Here is an 18,498-nt window from a genome sequence, read left to right as displayed (position 1 = left end):
AAGTGATATTAATATAATGTAATTGTGTTTTAGAGTACATTTTTTTTATATTTTTATTGATCTTATAGTTAATGACATTGTCATATAAATGCAGTATAACTTAATTTATAAAAGAAAACATGATTTGATGAACCTTATTAATAATATTGTTTATGAACTGTGTTATTGGATTTTATTTATGATAATACCATTTTTTTTTCATTTTATTGTTTATATATAACAATAGATATATAACAATAGTTACGTGTTGCTGTTAATATATTTTTAATATATTTTAATAAATTCAGTCAATGATTAAACATATATATATTTAATTAATGTTTGATTCTACCTGGAAAGATAGTTAACTTAAACATTATGATCAAACCTTATAATTGTTTATTTTTTATAAATTGTCTTTGAAAGATAATGGATCTATAATACGGAGTTAACCCGTTTATAAACTCGTTTTTGTCTCATAATGGATTAATGGTGGTGTATTGTTTATAATTAAATATTAATGTATTTGTTAGGATGTTGAGATTATGTATTCTAAAGATTGTAAGAAATTTTAAAAATGTTTATTTTTTTTTTCATTCTTAATAAGAAAAAATGTATCTTAATATGAATATTAATTGTAAAAAAAATGTATCTTAATATGAATATTAATTGTAAAAAAAATAAAATAAAATAAAAAATTATTTAAAATATTTGATTTTTAAATATAAATGCAAAAATTTGCATAATAATATAATTTTTAATAAAATTAAACTTTAGAATTAATTACTTTAAAAAAAAATAAAAGTCCCAACATTAATATATATATATATTAAAGTTCATATTATAAAAAAAATGTTTTCAAATAAAGTTATATAATTTTTGAAATTAATATAAGTAGCTAAATCTTTATTAAAACTTATTTTATTGTTATTAATTTTTATCCCTTTATTTTTTATATTATTGTTTAATATTTACTCATATAATAGATGATTATTAGCATAATGTATTAATAAAATAACGTTTATATTTAAAATAAACTATGAAAATATTAATTAATTAAATTCTAGTTTTTTATTTTTAAAAATATTTTTATTTTTATATTTTATACTTTTATTTTTTTATTTGGTTAAATTTTACTTATTTTGTTATTTTGGTTATAATAGTGATATAATGGTGTTTAATTGTTAATAATAATAACTATATTTTTATAAATTAATATTAAATTATAGTTTATTTTAATATATAATTATTAAATTATAAAAATTTAAATTTTTAAAAATAACATTTTGTTTTTAAGTTAAAAAAATTAAAATAAAAAATAATTTCAAAACACTTTTTTTTTAATTAGATAATAAGAAATATATTAAGATAAAAAATATATATTCTCATTAAATTAATTAATGCATACAAATATATATTATTTTTTTATCTTTTAAATAAATAATGTTGTAAAATATAATTTATATATTATATTTATATAAAATCTTAATAAATATATTATAAACTGAGAATAATAATATTTGTACTTAATAATAACATAAAAATAAAAATGTGCTAAATTATAATAAAAAATTAAAAAAATATATAATTTGATAATGATTTTAAAACAATTGTTTAATATAAAAAATATGAAATTAAAGTATTTCAAATTAAAAATATATTATTATTTAATAATAAAAAATATGTGATAATAAAAATTTAGTTTAAATTTAAGTATATATTAATAAATAATATAAATTAATTAAATTTTGATATTAAAAAATTAATTATTATTAAAAAATTAATTATCCAATAATTATTTTTTATTATAATTTATATATTAAAATATAATAGAATTATTATTAATTTGATTTGGTATTATGTATCTTTAACATAAACATAAGTTTATTATTTCACATTATATTTTTAATTATATTTTTTATATAAATTTTTATAATAATATTTAAAATATTATTTAAAAATATTATAAATTAAAATAAATATTATCAAAATATTAATAAAAGTTATTTATATATATAAATGTTTTAAATTATAATAAAATATAAAACTGATTTGTTTTTAATAGAATGTAAGATATGCATTTAGTTGAAAAATTTAGGAAATAGGTAAATAATAGAACTGATTGGTTTTTAGTAAATCTTTTTAAATTTTTTCATAAAAATTATTTATTTAAATAAATATTTTAAATTATAATAAAATATAAAATTAATAATTAAGAAATATATTTTAAGTTAATAAATTATTTTATAAAAAAATATAAATTAAATATAATTTTTATTATTTAATATTTTATTATTTTAATTTATATGTAAATATAATAATATAAATATAAATTATTTTTAAAATTATTATAAAATATTTATTTTATAAACAAAAATATTTATTTTATAAACAAAAATATTTATTTTATATATATATAAAGATAAAAAAATAGTTTAAATTAAATATAATATAAAAGTTAAATAATAACTTTTAAATTTAAGTTATAATTAAATATAATAATATAAATAGATACCAATTTTTAAAATTATTACAAAAATATTTATTTTACAAACAAAATTGTAATTATTAAAATATTAATTTAAAATATAATTTAATTAATAAATAAAAATATTTATATATTTAAAATTTTAAGTAAATAAAATTAATAAATTTTATTTTATTTTTCATATTTATTATAGAAAAAGTCATCCATCATTTTAATATTTAAATTTATAATTAAAATAATATTCTCTAATAATAAAGTAAATTAATAAATTTTATAATAAAGAATGTATAAATAAAAATAAATATATTATATCATATAATAATAATTTTTATAAATAGTAACCTTAAATTTATTTTTTATTAAACTGTTATTATATATATTTATAATTATTAAAATTTGTTATGAAATCTTATTAATTTTATTTTTACATTTTATATTATAAAATTCAAAATTAATCTTAATTTAAATTATAAAAATAATATTTTAATTCTTTAATTCAACTAAATTATTATTTTTTTCTTTATTTTTATATAAAAATATTATTTATTAATAATTTATAAAATAATGTAAGTAATAAATTATACGTATATTCAATATTAAAACTATAATAATTTATTGTTTTTTATTTAATTATAAATATTTTTTGAAAGTGATGATAGTTTTATAATCAATAAATTTAAAAAACATTTATTACTTTTATTATTATTATTAAACTGTTATTATACATATTTATAATAATTAAGATTTATTATAAAATCTTGTGAGTTTGATTAAATATTTTGTAAAAATAATGTAAGAAACTTATTTATTAATAATTTATAAAAATTTATTTATTAAATTATCTTTAATATTAAAACCATTATAATATATCAAATATAGATAATTTATTATTTTTTGGTATAATATTTTTAAAATCAATCTTTTTTATTAGTTTTTATATTTTTAATTAAATTTATAAATAAATAAAAATTTGGTAAATAAACTTATAAATATTTAATTAATATATTAAAAAATAAAAAATATTTCTATCTTCAAATCCCTTTATACATTTTTTTTTAATCTATATAACTAAAAGTATTAAAGTCTCAATATTTATATCAAATAGCCATATACATTTCAGTTTTAGAGGTCTTTGTAATTAGAAAATGAACATATTTAGTCACACAGTAATATATAGTTATGACATTAGAGTTTATAGAAAAACCAATATGAAAATGAAAGAATAGATTCTACAACTTCTTTACAGAGATATAGATCATCGGTGTTATTTTTAATCGCTTACAACTCATTTCCTTTTCTTGTCGTCTACTCTGATCAACTGAACAGGTGCCGCGGGTATTCTAAACCACCATTCTTTCAATCGTCTCTCCCATTTCTCGGTACTGTCTCTTCGAAGAGGATTTTCCCTTGTGAAAGCCTCGAGAAAAGCCATAAGTATCAAATACTTGGAAGGTACAAACACCAATATTAGGGCCATCAAAGCCATTAGAAGACATATTCTATCTGTGGCCTGTTGAGAACAAGAAAACCGCAACTTAAGTATAATAATAGACTAGGCAACTGAAAACCAGCAATCGAAAACAAAGTTATGTCCCCAACCCAACTTTAATTAGGGCGTTCTTAGGAAGAATCGAATTTGAGATCAATCAATTCTTTTTCCTATTATGAATGATCGCATTATGCAAGTTCACCATTACCAGACATAGCTTTGTAACTTCCAAGATGGATGCATGATTGATGAAACATAAAACATTTAAACTATTCTTGATATACATTATAAAAAGAAAAGCCAAAAAAATGAGATTAAGGATCTACATAAATTGTGTAGAGGTTATTTAAAAACATAACTAAGTTAACCAAAGAACTGATGGCGAAAAGTAAAAGAGCCCGATCCAAATTGAGAAAGCAAAGGGAACCTTTGATGCAAGTTATGAAAACGAAATGAACTTCTGTCCAGATTTAAACCAAAAGTAGAAGTACATGTAAAATGAAGTTAACAAAAACAAATTAATAAAATAAAATAAAAATCACTGAATTTGATGAAAGATAAAGCAATGCTGGTATGGTGATAGTGAGCTTATACTAGTATCCTTTGAACATGGAATCAGTAGGATATATCATACCTGTGGGAGTGCTGCGAAAATAATAGCCCTTATTTTTAGTAAAATGACGTTAGCAGTTTGAATATGAGTCTCAACTTGAGCAATTGATTCCTGCAATATCAAGAGCTGCTCCACTGGATTCTTATTGGGCGGCATTATAATTTTGAGAGCCTCGATTTCTCTCCCTTTGTTGACCAATTTTCGCCCAAGCATGACAACTGATATGAAAACAAATAGCGACGGTATAGCATACCTGATCCAGCCCCTGCATATAGTAACATATATATATTCTCAACAGAACTAACAATATATAATCCAAATTGCAGGAAAAAATATATATTTATCAGTGAATCTCTATTAGGCTGTGTTTGGAGAAATCATAGAATTACAATTCCTCGGTGGGAAGGATGAAATTGAAACTTAAAAATTATACATGTTCAACTCCATATGAATTGCAATTCCAATTCAAATTCCTTATTTTAAATCATTAAACAAAAGAAATGACTTAGAATTGGACCCCCAATTCAAATTCCTTAGGCTATGTTTGGATGTGTATAATTGGAATTAGGATTATAATTACAATTCACTTCTTATGTTTCGGAGAAATCATAGAATTGTAATTCCGATGTAAGAACGGTGAAATTGAAACTTAAAGAATTATATAATTCAATCTCATTGCAATTACAATTCCTTATTTTAAGTTATCAAACAAACAGAGGATTTGGAATTGACCCCCAATTACAATTCTAACTCCATTTCCACCTGAACCAAACATCGCCTTATCTTCAACTATATCAAATCTAAGCTCCGCCTATAAACAAAATTAGGTTCTATAATACAATCTAGAACATATGGACAAAAATGTTTCCGTGCTAAATAATATTTGATTCAAGAGTTCTTCCACTCTTGACAGCAAAGGTTAGATTAAAATTACCTAACAATTGCATAGCTGACCAGCACAACAAATACAGTTGACTTCCACGGATCTCTCCATGAAATCAATTGTTGCAGGCGGTTATATGATTCAATAAGTGGGTAAAGCAACTCCTACAAAAAAGAAATAAAAATTATACTTAAAATAGAAATTTGAAAAGAAACTAATTTTTTCACTTTAAAAAGAAATGTACCTTCATCACAGCCACATTCATATCAATCCCTTCCACTTTCACCTGGTCCACAGTAGCTCGAGCTGCTTCTGCCCTCCCTATGTTGTCTTTGCCCTGTCTCACTGCCATCTCCAATGGATTGACTTCACCAACAAATACGTCCCCAACAGGTTCTATACTTTGATCATCTGCTTCAGACTGCTCATTAATTATAATCTTAAATCTTCTCAGGCTTAAAAGTGATGTTGGAAGTTTTATGGAGGATTTTCCATTTGAAGTCCCTATTGCATCTTTATTATGTAAGGAAGTTGAGCTCAATAGTCCCAAGCGACTTGATAGAGTTTCCAGGATTTTATCTCCCTCCGGAAGACTTTCAGCCAGGTTAAAACATAATAAGCTTTTATACTTGGACGAGGAGATTCGGAAGGCTTCTCTAACTGCACGATAGCGAAATATACCTAAGATCGCCCTTGCTATTGCTTCAGATTGTTGAATTCCTTTCAGATTGTACTTTCTTATGAATTTATGTGCATAGAGTATCTCAAGACATATATCCAACCAGTAGTCTCTTCTTGAATTGCCTTTGAACTCCGGAAACTCCATATTTACAGGCTCTGAACTGTTGTTACCAATTGATGGTCAAATTAAAAAGAAAGTTTAATCAGATTTTCTGTCAATATTAAATATTATAGCATTGTGAGTAGAAAATGTACATACATGGATGTTGATTTGTACATAACAGCCTTGTCAAATAGGCGGGCACCTAATGGGCCTGTCAATTCAGGCCTTATGATCTGCTTCAAGTCCGTTGCCAAATCGTATCTCAAAGCCTTTTCATACAATCCAACTCCCAAAGACTCAAAGTACAGGGCATGAGTTGTCAATGTCAGACGTCCTATCAATAAAGAACACTTCAATTTCAGAAGAGAATCCTGACAAAAATATATATAGAAAAAAGGTACCCATAAATTCCCATGATTAGGATGTTTGAACTATGAACAACATACACTGACATGTATATGTTTAGTTTTCTTAAGCCCCACATATTCTTGTGATTAGGATGTTTGAAATGTGAACATTGATGTTTATAGGAGAAATAAATCTCAAATTGGTAAATGAGCTTGGTAAAATTTCTCAAAATACCCAATATACTTTCATGGAACTTGTCGTAGTGACTCTATTTGCGTATTCAACTAAAAAAATCCACTACAAATAGTTTTGTTTTTCAGGAGAATGCATTGGTGTTTTTTTTCTTTCTTCTTTTTAGTGAGAATCTTTTTATAAATCCAAAGTAAAAGTCACATTGACAGTGGTAAAAACCCAAGCCAGAACAGTACAAGTCATAACATGGGTACTCACGAGTTAATCAAAATGCAGAAAAATGAAAGCGTAAGAAACTTCAAAAGCAACAAAGTAGCTCCAAAGCATTGCTCCATATGAATGTTCTCAAATGAGCGCACATCAACATGGAACTTAATTTCCTTTGTGAATGTGTCGAGAACATGATCAGGCCTTGCTCCTCTTACATTTTTACCATAAGGTGGAAAGGGATATGTGTATTGAAGAAAGTTTATGGTGGGTTACCCCTTTCATCAGTAGATGTGTGAAGGTTGAGCGTTTTTATAACAATCTGGTGGAAATGAGCCACTCTAATTATTTGGATGAGTGAATTGAGTCAACTTGTAAGTGTAACGAGTTCTTTGGACATCATGTTAAGTTTAGTGGCCAAACATTCTCTCTTGTATAAATGTTCAAACTTCACTCATAAAGGAATGTGAATCACAAGAGGAACTATTGAATGAAGGAGATCGAGAGTCAATTTCCAAAAAAGCAAGTCAATCAAATGCACTAGGGTTGAAGGAAAAACTGAACTCCTCCCTTCGTGAACAATATACACTGGAATGTTGACATCAAGCAAAAGGGTTCAACCCAAGGAAATTTGATGCTGGTTTATCCTTTCTCAGTGGGTTTACTGCTAGGGACGGTAAGGACATGAATCTTGCTAAACTGGTGCCTATACAGAAACACCATCATCTATACCTCTTATTTACACCAGTAAGGGCATGCAAATTGAGTGAGAAGGGAAACATTAAAGATGATTTAGTCAACAAGTTATCAACTGCATGACTTACCAGGCCAAGCTGACATTCCAATATGTTGCAGTACTGGCTGGGTGGGAACTGTCCCATCCACCTCTAAGATGATTTCACCCTTAGCAAGCTGAAGGCTGGATGCTGTTTGAAGTCCCGTTGCAATCTTCACTGCTTTAATCACCCTGCAAGCAGGAGCCAGTGATTTGACTAAAGTGAGAATATGGTGCCTAGATTGATGGGAAGTGTACATTTATTTAGTTCTGGTCAAATAATTCCATTGTTACGAAACAATTGTTAGGGTTTTGAAGGACCAATCACACGAAGACATGTGACGGAAAAACTAGAAGTAGTAGATAATTATTGTTAGTTGGTTAGGGTAAATTTTTTAACATTCTAGTCTAGCTGTTTATGAAGGAAAATTACACGAATCTAGTCTCTTTTCTCCAAGTCCCACCTATTAAACCCTAAGAATTGGTATTTATCAACTTCCCTTCTAGTTACATCATATTTGGAGAACATTATCCAGTTTAGGAGTTCAAGGAAAGTAAATGGATGGTCCATAACACATTAAAAGGTTGCTCCCTTCCATCTGTAATTCATTAAACGCGTCTTGCTTTTTCTTTTTAATGAAAAGTTGACATTTAAAAATAAAAGATACAAATAAACAAATATGCTGGGGGTGCTTTTTTTTATACTTTTTTTTTTTTTAAATGTTAAAGTTTGTATAAATGGAGTTGTTGTGTACAAAACCTCTAACAATAAAAACAATGATATACCAAGCCTCGAAAACACGTGAAAGTTGTTTATTTAACAACTTAACTATTATGTCACACTGAAGTGGTAAATAAAGCTAATCATCCCAATGAAAAAGTTTGGATTTCCTGGATACACATAAAAACCTGTATTTAATTCCTTTGGACCTAAAAATACAACATACAGAAGTAGAGAGCATAATTATCTTCAACTCCACTTAACTCTATCAATAGCACCAAATAGAGAATCCGGTTTGGCACACACTTTTACATATGCCACACATGGCTACACCAATATCTATATTTTGACTCGATATTGTCCCCATTTTCTACTGTTTTAAGCTTCATTAGTAATATGCTATCACAACTCAATCTTCATGATGTCCTATATTCAAATGCTGTCCAAGATGTTTACCATAGTAAAATGTCTTCTGATTTATTAATCTCCTACTTCTTGTTATTCTAATATATTGTGATGTTTGCATCTCCATGTGCAAGCGAGCAATTGCTCAAAAGGGAGATGCTAGTTTAATGTCAATTTCTGTATCTATTACAAGAAAATTGTTTAGATTGAGACTTATATGTTATAGCTAAATTCTGTATTGTCATTTTAGGTTTGCTATATGAGCTACAACCCCTTGGATTTTAAGATTAAGTTAACATCACATTTGATCAATAATCTTTTTATAAGAACAAAACTAACAATTCCATATGGGTTAGTATCATTTACTGGTTTGGTTTATCCCCCAGTTTCTGTCAACTTATCCTGAACGTTTGCTCGCCTCCACCTATTTTATATGGTATGGAGAAACATGTATGCTCTCAAATCAGCAGGCAATTCCCTCTGTTTATGGGTTCTTGGGCCCAGTGTTTCGTCTTTTCAACCACTTTACTACATAGAAAATTGAAACATGGAGAAACTAGTTTTGCTTTGTAAGTTGACAATACTTTTCCTAAAAAGACCCACCTACATTAATGATACCGGACAAACTTTTACAAGCAATAATAAAGCTAGTAAAACCTATGGGCATACATTGAAGATCTAATACTAAATGAGTGAAGCAACTAGCCACCGAGAAAATTCAACCAAATTGTTGACTCCTCCAAGTTTGTTTTCCTCATTTCGTGCTTGTAGGAGGGGTTTGAGCAAGGGGAAAGAATTTTAAGTATAAAAAGGTGCTTACAGTTCAAGGAGGCAGAGCATACTTTTCAAGCATTCTTAAATACTTGTCATATATAAGAAAATGTAGTCGATGCTCAGAGGCATTTGTAAGAGCGTCAAAAAGATTCTGGACGGTGATGACATCTGCAATAACAGCACAGCCAGGTGCTATTCGGGCAAAAGCTTCAGATCCAACAGTCTGCTTTTCATCAACCTGGCCATACACAAAAATGCAGAAGTCAAGATTTGCAAAGGAGCTGGAAATTAATAAACTATATGCTCTATCAACCACTTGGGCCTTGTTTGATGTGGGTTATTTGAGATTAATTCCAAATAACCCACTATCCAATCAACAATCTACACATCAATAATATCATTCAAATCATCAACCCCTAATGTCTTTTATCAAGATAATCTAGTTTTCTATTTGGAAATAATCACTTGATTTTTCAAATCATCCAAGATCGAACAAGGCCTTGAAAAGCACAGACATTTGTAACCACACGTCATTAATTAAACATATACGTAAATAGTATATAAAACCAATTGAATAATCAACCTGAACAGCCATACTTGTGGTACTAGAATAAAATAGTGACCATCCATCTTCACCCTCCACTTCCTTGCTACTTAAGCGCTCAGCTTCCTGAGAATGAAAAGTGAGTTACTACAGCATTCAAGCAAATTGCTAGACAACAGAATCTCACCATGTTAAACGGGTTATTCTCAGCACTAGGAGCCTCCCATGCAAGCATCATGTCATAAGTAAAGCGACGAAAATCGTTGTCACCCAAGTATTCTGGATTAGCAGTAACCACATGAAGTGCTTGGTATGAACAGAACTCCAACAGATTTCTGGCATAATTCGAAGGTTGCTTGAGATTATCATGTACCGATTTCTCAAACTGATGTTGTAAGTCTTCAGTTGGAATTTTAAGGATCCTACAAGTCAATGTAAATAGTTTTCAGGCATGAAATTCTCATCTTACAGCTAGAAATGCTTTCATACAAAAAGGATAATAATAATAATAATAAACTAATCATTCTCTACATATCGTTAATAAATGAAAGAAGATAAACCGAATTAGGTTAAGAGAATGAATTCAAACAGAATAGATGATAAATAACATGAAATGACAAAGAGAATAAGTGATTTACTTGGAACAGCGAGAGACAACGGAGTTGGCAAGAGGAGATAGAGAAATTATAGATTTAGGAGAAAAGGAAGGCGATTCATCATCATTCCTTTTCTTTTTGAAGAACAATGATTCAAAGAAGTTCTTGTTTTGCTGATGATTTCGAATCAAATTCGACAATGATCCTCCTCCTTTCACACCATCCGATCTTCTAGAATCTGGACTGGTGCTTTCTTCTGTTGGCATCATATTTTCGCTTTTGCGAGCTTGATCAAAGAATTTACAGATCTAACATATAACTTCCATGGCGACAAGGAAAGGAAACGAAAAGAATCTGTTCTTTCTGGGGCCTGGTTGCCTTGATTGTTACTTTATTCCTGATTTTTATTTGATACTCGAACTTTACATTTATTTTATTTTATTCCCCCAAACTTCAATAATAATAATAATAATCATATAACGAGATTATAGATTATCACGACACACGTAAAATTGAACGTTAACGAGTTTGGAAATCTAAGTACAAGGTTGTCCGGGTCGTAGTTCGGGTAGTCTAAAATATTTTGTATGTATTTAACAATAACGACAGTAAATTATCGTCGTTATTGATGATTTTCCGTCGCTAAAAGAGGTTAAACTTGATTTATTTTGTTTGTTTACTTGATATTATTATCAAATTAGTTCGGATAGATTTTTTTGATAAAAAATTAGTCCGGGTAGATTTCAAATCATGGCTCCGCCCTTGGTTTGAAGATTCTTAAGAAAATCAATGAGTTCATTTATCGGTTTTTCAGAAGAGGTATCTCATATCGTCATAATATTAGCGTTGTATAATAAATTTATTGGTCGACCGCTATCATTTTGAGAGAAACAATTCACTATAAAATAATCGCAATAGGGATTCATCGGCTCAATCTAACCGAGTTCGCGGTTCCTATATATCTAAACATCTAACAATCGACTCGATTGATTCAGGCATCACTCACTCAATATCATTTACAATGCAAAAACAATTGAAGTGTTGTCTTTACATCTTCGCACACACATTTTGCAACGATTAATAACACTGCACAATTTTTTTCATTCATTTATCATCCGTAAAGATCTCTCCATTCATGACACTTCATCCAAAAAAAACTATTTTTTTTAAGGGAATTTATAATCTCACAACTCTTCTTATAGAAAGTCATATAAATTAGGCTTTTCAAATAATGTATAACAATGACCGACTTTAAAAAAAATTCATATTTAATTCCTTTTGAGATAATTTGAAACAAAATTATCCTACACATTAATCTCTATTATTTTGTATCATTTTATATAGAAAAAACATGTGAAACTTTTAACAAAAAATCATATTTTACATTCTTCTCATTTCTTCATGTGCTAGGTTGATATCAAGTAAAATCTTCATGTACTGCCTCTTATCATTTTTAAATTAGGAGTTTCAGGAATAAAATAGTATAAATAATCTCTCAATTAAATTTAATTTATAAAATTAAACAATCAATTACTACATCTCTTAACAAAAATATAAAATTAGTTAATGTGAGTCTCTTGTTATTTTAATTAAAATGTTATTTCAATTTAACTAACTCGTTTAAAAATAGTTTTTGAAACTAAAGTTACAATAATTAAAGTTGTATATTATCTCATGTAAATCTAACTTGAGCTACCTAAATTGTTTCATAATAGGTCATATAATAACCTCATTGAAAATTTATCAAAATTAATAGTTTTTTTTCAAGTCTCAACTTGAATGAGACTTCATTTGTGGCTGAGTTACTATCCCAAAATTTTAAGATAGATCACAGATTAGACAGAATCAAGTGTAATTTTAAATATTTTGACTTCCTCTTAAATTTAGTTTTATTTCATGTTATAAGAATACTTTGCGAATAAAATTATTTTATTTTTAAATTAGAGCGTTTTTAAGTGAAATCATGAATAAGATTATCTTGCCTAATATTAATAAATCTTTTGGAGATTAAATCAATGAAAATAAACTAACACTCAAAAGCGTCTGTAGCTCAGTGGATAGAGCGTCTGTTTCCTAAGCAGAAGGTCGTAGGTTCGACCCCTACCTGACGCGTAATTTTTATTTTATATTTTCACTCATTTATTTTTACTTTTACCTCCCTTGAAGAAATTTACAAATTATCCAAAAAAAAAAAAAAGAATGTCCAAATTGATCATATGGGCAAAATTTGCTCATAATTGAAATAGTTAAAAGGGAAATTTTCTATCTAATTGCAATTATAGTTCAAAGGACAAAATGTTATTCTTTTCTTAGCTAGAAATTTTACAAAATGTTAAAAAAACAACAAAAAAGAGTTAAACTATATCCTAATCCTAAATAACTACTACATTATTATTATACTACTCATCATGGAAACAACATCTATATGCATCGCTTACTATCGATAGCTTTTTGGTTAATTATGCGGCCTTGGCCCATGAAACGGTGCTCTTCTCGATTTCGCCATTAGTCCCTCTGTCAAACATTTATAATTAACAAGACATGAGATGAATCTTTCAGCTAACAGAAGAGAGAATATATGATTCATAATGAATATGAATGTGCCCAAATTCTGGATTAAGTCCAGATTTAATTATTAGTTACATCATTTGCATGGAAACCTTTGTTTTCATTTTTATTTTGACAATTTAAGTACTTTCATCATCCTGTTTCGCTACTGGTTCATTGGTGTATGACATGGTATGATATTCCTAGAAGAAAAAAAAATGATTTTTACACAAGTTTTCCGAGGAAGATGATTGTTGGACAAGGATTAATGGGTTATTTTGACTAGTAAAGAACAGTTAGACACATTTAATATCATGAATTTCTAGGATAACTTTTTGAATGATAAGGGTCAAACACAAGAGATCGTGCTTAAACAACAATAAAAAAATCATAAGTGAACATTTATTCTAACCTTGCTCTTCTTCGTCTCCATTTTGAGTAGTAAAGAAAGGGGTGAGGAAGTTCCTATCAATTGCTGTAAATGATGATGTGCTGCAGAGAAAAAGATATATCATATGCATTACATAGCTCAGAGGTACAACGCAGGGGATTCGAGTTTTTGTGACAATTTGAAAAAAAACTAACATGATGACAAACTTAGGCAATTTTAAAGAAAATAGAGGAGATAAAATGTATTACCTCTTATGGAACTCTTTTAATTTTGTCTTCAGCCTGTTACCAGAAGGTGGTGGTGGTTCTACAGTCCCTTCATAAGCAGGGCTTATGTAGCCACTGTTCCGTTCAAAGTTCTGCAAAAAAACAGAAAAGAAAAAAACTGAAATCATACCATACCATTTGCACAATAAGACGCTTTTCCATCTTTATCAGATGTTTTCGCAGATAAGCAGCATGGTTGATGAGTTTAGAGATTGTTTCTTTTGATTTCGTTTTTAAGTTATGAATCCTTAAACGGCCTAATGAAATGGTTTTATCCTTTCGAAAAACTATACACCAATAAGAAACATTTGTTCTTCAAAAACTTACTTCAACCATTGATTCATCACCTACAACTTGCAGAGCTTCCAACATGGTACCAGTTGATCCTCCAATTAGTAAGACCTGCAATAGCATAATATTAAAATTTGAAGTCCATCTTAAGCTGATCCTCATTAATTGCTTTGAATTAAATTCATTTAATAATTGTTATATAAAATCATAAGTTATTTCGATTCAGCTCAAATTATACTTACAAAGATTAAACAGAAAATCTGACTTAATTAATGAATGACCTAACTAGATAGTATAGTAAGAGTGTACAATAGACAAATTTAATCCTTGTAAATGTATCAAATTACGTTAATATAAGGTAAAATAGTCTTGTAAGTTTTCCTAAAATCAAATTACATGTCAAGTACTTAAAATTCCGATATGCTCATTTGTTTTTTCACATCATGACATAAGAAGAGGGAGGACAGTATTCTAGTTGTCTCTCTCAATGGAAAGGAAATAGGAACTAGAGATTGATAAAAAAAAATGGAATTGGTGTAAGAATAAAAAGGACTGATGTTTTTAACTTCTAAAACCCAATATTAATGAACATTAACATGTCTATAATCCATTTTAAGGATGAAAGTTAGCCCACTCACTGTCAAAATAATAATAGCAGTGGTTGCTGTGAATATTGTCCGGCCATGCCCTTCTGGAAGATCATGCATTGATTGCAGAGCAAGTGCAAAAGCCATGGCTCCACGGAGACCTAACATCAAAGAATTAAGATGATTATAGTAAATAATACAGAAAAATAAAATGTATATGTGAAGGAAGTAATCAAGAAGCTTCCAACCCACACACCGCTATACCAAAGTGCCTTCTGGTGTTTCAAAGGTATTTTCCTATGAGCTGGTCGAACCAAGTTTATCAGATAGGCACAAGAGAAAACATTTGTAGCCCTTCAAGAGGAGTAAAAAACTCTTTCAGTTTCCATATAATGGAACATCACCATATTAATAGCCCATTCTAGGAAAGGGTGAAAATGAGTTCAATACATTAAAGAGGTTATTAGTTTGAAACATAAAAGCAACAAATATATAAAGCATACAATATGTTATTGTACAATATGTATGTCATGTCATTATGTGTCTTCTTACAATCATACCTTGCAACTCCAATGAAGAGCTGAATTGTGATGGAGTAAGTTAAGGAAAATTGACAGCTATCCTATACAATTGAGAAGAAATATTCACCAAAATCTAATGGCTTTGAGGATACAATTGAGAAGAAGATAAAACCGAGATGGGGCCAGGTATGTTTTTCCATGGCAATATCAAATCCCATGTAAATGAATCTACAGGAGAAAGAACTTGTCAAAGGAAACATTTAAATCGACTAAGTTCAAAAGAGATAAATTAAATAAATTCATTCTCCCTTACACAAATGTTTCTGCGAGTGATGATATCAGATGAAAAAAAGAAGAGACAAATCTCTGAGAGTTCTCTGCTAAATTGGAGTATGTGTAGTGCTTCATAACCTAAACAAAAGATATTTGTCACAATATTTCAAGAAGATGTAAAAAAATCACATAATAGATCTTATGAAACAAACCCACTTACAATTCCGGTAAACAATATGGAGACAATACCAGAGAGACCAAGGCCTTCTGCTAACATGTAACTGAAGAAGGATAGTACATTGCAATCAAATGGGAGAAGGAGCAGAAATAAGACATTACTAAATTTAGTGCCTTACGAGAAGTATGGGAAAAGGACAAAAAGACAGCATTCCAAGTTCTGAAGACTGAACAGAAAGGCAGATAAAAAACTGATTATGGTAATCTTCCATTAGATGCAGGCTAATGGTGAAAAGAGGAGAATTGTGTGAAACTCACTTATCAACGTCTAATCCTGCATATTTGAAAAGGTTTAGGTAGGTTAAGGAAAAAAATATACATTCCAAATTCCAGTCCTTTTCATATATATTTTCTATATATTTATGTAGCAAGAAGGTAAAGATCATGACTGCAGATTCTAAGAGAGCTCAACTGAAATAGTCAAAAAATATGTATCCAAAATAATGAGAATGCAAGTTCAATTTGAGGATATCAAAGCAGATATAAAACCAACACCAACACCTGCAAGTCCATAACAAACTTCATATTACCATCAAAAATATATATAACTTAGATCACAGAGACATGGTGTTGTGAGAGACTGACCAGCTGACATGGAGCCAACAAAGGTCTCGAGAAATCTGACTATTATTATGAAGAAATTCTGGTCAGATGATGCATGTCTTCTTACCATTGACATTGTCCTACAAAACAATGAATTAATTATGATTATTATTCGACTAATCTTAAAATAAATAAATAAAGTTCAGTGAATGAGATTTCGTTAAGATTTTTGGTACATAAACACACCTGTACAGTGAAATCGCCATCTTCAGTTGGCCATCATGCAAAAGGAAGTTTGGCCAGTAAAACTTAACCTCTTGAACATATTCTCAAATAAAATTGCATAAACATTAAGAAATATTGTAAAGCTTACTGCATCATTTAACACAGATTCACCAAACACCAACGCGTAAAGGTTCGTATCTGTTCCAAGCTCCTGCAATATGCCATATTCAGTAAATGTTATCAACGCTGAGAGGATAAGAATATTTGTGGCAATGCAAAGCTATAAATCTGACATATCTACCCAAGGAAACAAGGAAGTGGCACTAATATAGACTAGATGATTGGCAAGAATAGTTCAAACAAGCAAGATGTATCAAAAAGATTCTAAGAAAATTGATTTCCTTGACCTAATATAGACAATAAATAAACCAGACAATAGGAGGTTTCAACAGTCTCAATTAGATTGTTTTCTATATTTTCAGCAAGTGAATATATTGTGGGCTAATCAATTGTTTCCAACTTCATAAAAGTTCAGTGATATAACTGAATGCAGTAGTGCTGAAGCAACAGATAATGGTGTAAGTTGAATTCACTTTTGCAGATGCTCATAATGCATGTACATGACAATAAACAGTAACACGTCTCACCTGAAATATAGACAGAACAGTCACTGGGTCGGTCGCAGATATAAGAGCACCAAACATGAGACATTCAACAAATGGAAGCTTGTACATGAGATACACCAATCCACCAAGATAACTACAAAAAGGAATCGAGATAACTTCAGTTACAAAGGCAAACATAATTTCAACTCGATGAAATGTATGGGAAACAGTAGAGATTACTAACACTAGAACGCCTGTAACTATAGAAGCTATAAAAGTTCCTAGAATAGCAAAAGTCACTATAGCTCCAAAGTTCGAAAAAAACGGTTTCTGCATAACAGAGAATAACATGATGATGATTCAAAACAGTGCTTTCAGAGCCAGATTAAGCAAGTAATCATGAAACAAACTTACAGGTGGTAAGCTGAATCCTGATTGAGTAAATCCTAGTCAGTCAAGGAAACATTTAATGTATCCAAATTAAAGCATAATCATTAGTTAAGAAAGGATATAATATGATCGGAGGCAGCAAAAACAGGAAAAAGAACTCTTCGTGGAAGTTAAACCATGCCCTGCAAATGAGAGGGAACACAATTTGATTTCAAAATTCATGTACAAAATTATACATCTGACATGTAACGAAGCAAATGACCTGCTGTTATCTTGTGAGTTTGAGATATTTGCAAGGCCTCCAACGATCAAACCTGAAAATGCAAATATAACCAAAATTTACAATCAAAATCGAGATCATCAAGGAGTTTACAATATCGCACCGATCAAAAGAGATGCACTGGCTTCGGGAAGGTAATAGAATTTGTGACGGCGAAGAACATGACCGAGGACGAAAGAGAGAACGAGCATCATGATCTGAAGGAGAATTCCTACTCCGGCGGCTTGCTGTTCTTTGCCGGAATTTACTCCGGGATGGGCCGGAGATGATAGAAGCTGGTTCATGTTAATGGCGGGAGGCGGTGATTCTCCCCACGGCGGAAAATAACCGTCTAATACGTCAACTTTTTTTTTTTTTTTTTTTTAGAAGACACCGTTTACGTCTTTCTGCTGCCGCTCCGACTACGGTTTTCTTTTTGCTATAATAATTTTTTTTTTTTTTTAAACTGATAAATAATTAAATTTATTATTGTGTTTAAATTTAATTGATAAATGAATTTTGTAAATTAATTGATGTAATTTTATACATTTTTGGCTAAATAATA

At 29.0% G+C, this 18,498-nt stretch overlaps 2 protein-coding genes and 1 non-coding gene across 3 annotated transcripts; 1 reads left to right on the top strand and 2 right to left on the bottom strand.

Annotated features, from left to right (window-relative positions):
* Positions 1 to 3,546: 3,546 nt before the first annotated feature.
* On the bottom strand, positions 3,547 to 11,156 carry LOC124935776. Its single transcript, XM_047476199.1, has 10 exons — positions 10,841 to 11,156; positions 10,390 to 10,624; positions 10,242 to 10,328; positions 9,727 to 9,896; positions 7,808 to 7,950; positions 6,393 to 6,570; positions 5,697 to 6,294; positions 5,504 to 5,616; positions 4,591 to 4,834; positions 3,547 to 3,977 (listed from the first exon to the last, which is right to left on the bottom strand). The coding sequence occupies exons 1-10, from the start codon at positions 11,065 to 11,067 to the stop codon at positions 3,753 to 3,755; spliced, it is 2,220 nt and encodes a 739-aa protein (XP_047332155.1). The 5' UTR covers positions 11,068 to 11,156; the 3' UTR covers positions 3,547 to 3,752.
* Positions 11,157 to 12,837: 1,681 nt separating this feature from the next.
* On the top strand, positions 12,838 to 12,910 carry TRNAR-CCU. The gene has a single exon. It is a non-coding gene; the product is annotated as a tRNA-Arg (tRNA).
* A 170-nt stretch (positions 12,911 to 13,080) lies between these two features.
* On the bottom strand, positions 13,081 to 18,381 carry LOC124936273 (sodium/hydrogen exchanger 6-like). Its single transcript, XM_047476756.1, has 22 exons — positions 18,058 to 18,381; positions 17,937 to 17,988; positions 17,797 to 17,856; positions 17,699 to 17,723; positions 17,529 to 17,614; positions 17,327 to 17,438; positions 16,828 to 16,890; positions 16,701 to 16,720; positions 16,497 to 16,594; positions 16,384 to 16,412; positions 16,170 to 16,201; positions 16,031 to 16,078; positions 15,895 to 15,955; positions 15,715 to 15,812; positions 15,554 to 15,629; positions 15,441 to 15,460; positions 15,137 to 15,234; positions 14,932 to 15,041; positions 14,330 to 14,404; positions 13,985 to 14,094; positions 13,758 to 13,837; positions 13,081 to 13,312 (listed from the first exon to the last, which is right to left on the bottom strand). Exons 1-22 carry the CDS (start codon positions 18,236 to 18,238, stop codon positions 13,254 to 13,256), a joined length of 1,593 nt encoding a protein of 530 aa, XP_047332712.1. The 5' UTR covers positions 18,239 to 18,381; the 3' UTR covers positions 13,081 to 13,253.
* Between the last annotated feature and the right edge of the window lie 117 nt (positions 18,382 to 18,498).

The sequence above is a fragment of the Impatiens glandulifera genome, chromosome 4 (assembly GCF_907164915.1).
Source record: "Impatiens glandulifera chromosome 4, dImpGla2.1, whole genome shotgun sequence".
Taxonomy (NCBI): domain Eukaryota; kingdom Viridiplantae; phylum Streptophyta; class Magnoliopsida; order Ericales; family Balsaminaceae; genus Impatiens; species Impatiens glandulifera.
Note: the sequence above shows the minus strand (reverse complement) of the source record. Positions and strands in the feature narration are given on the sequence as shown.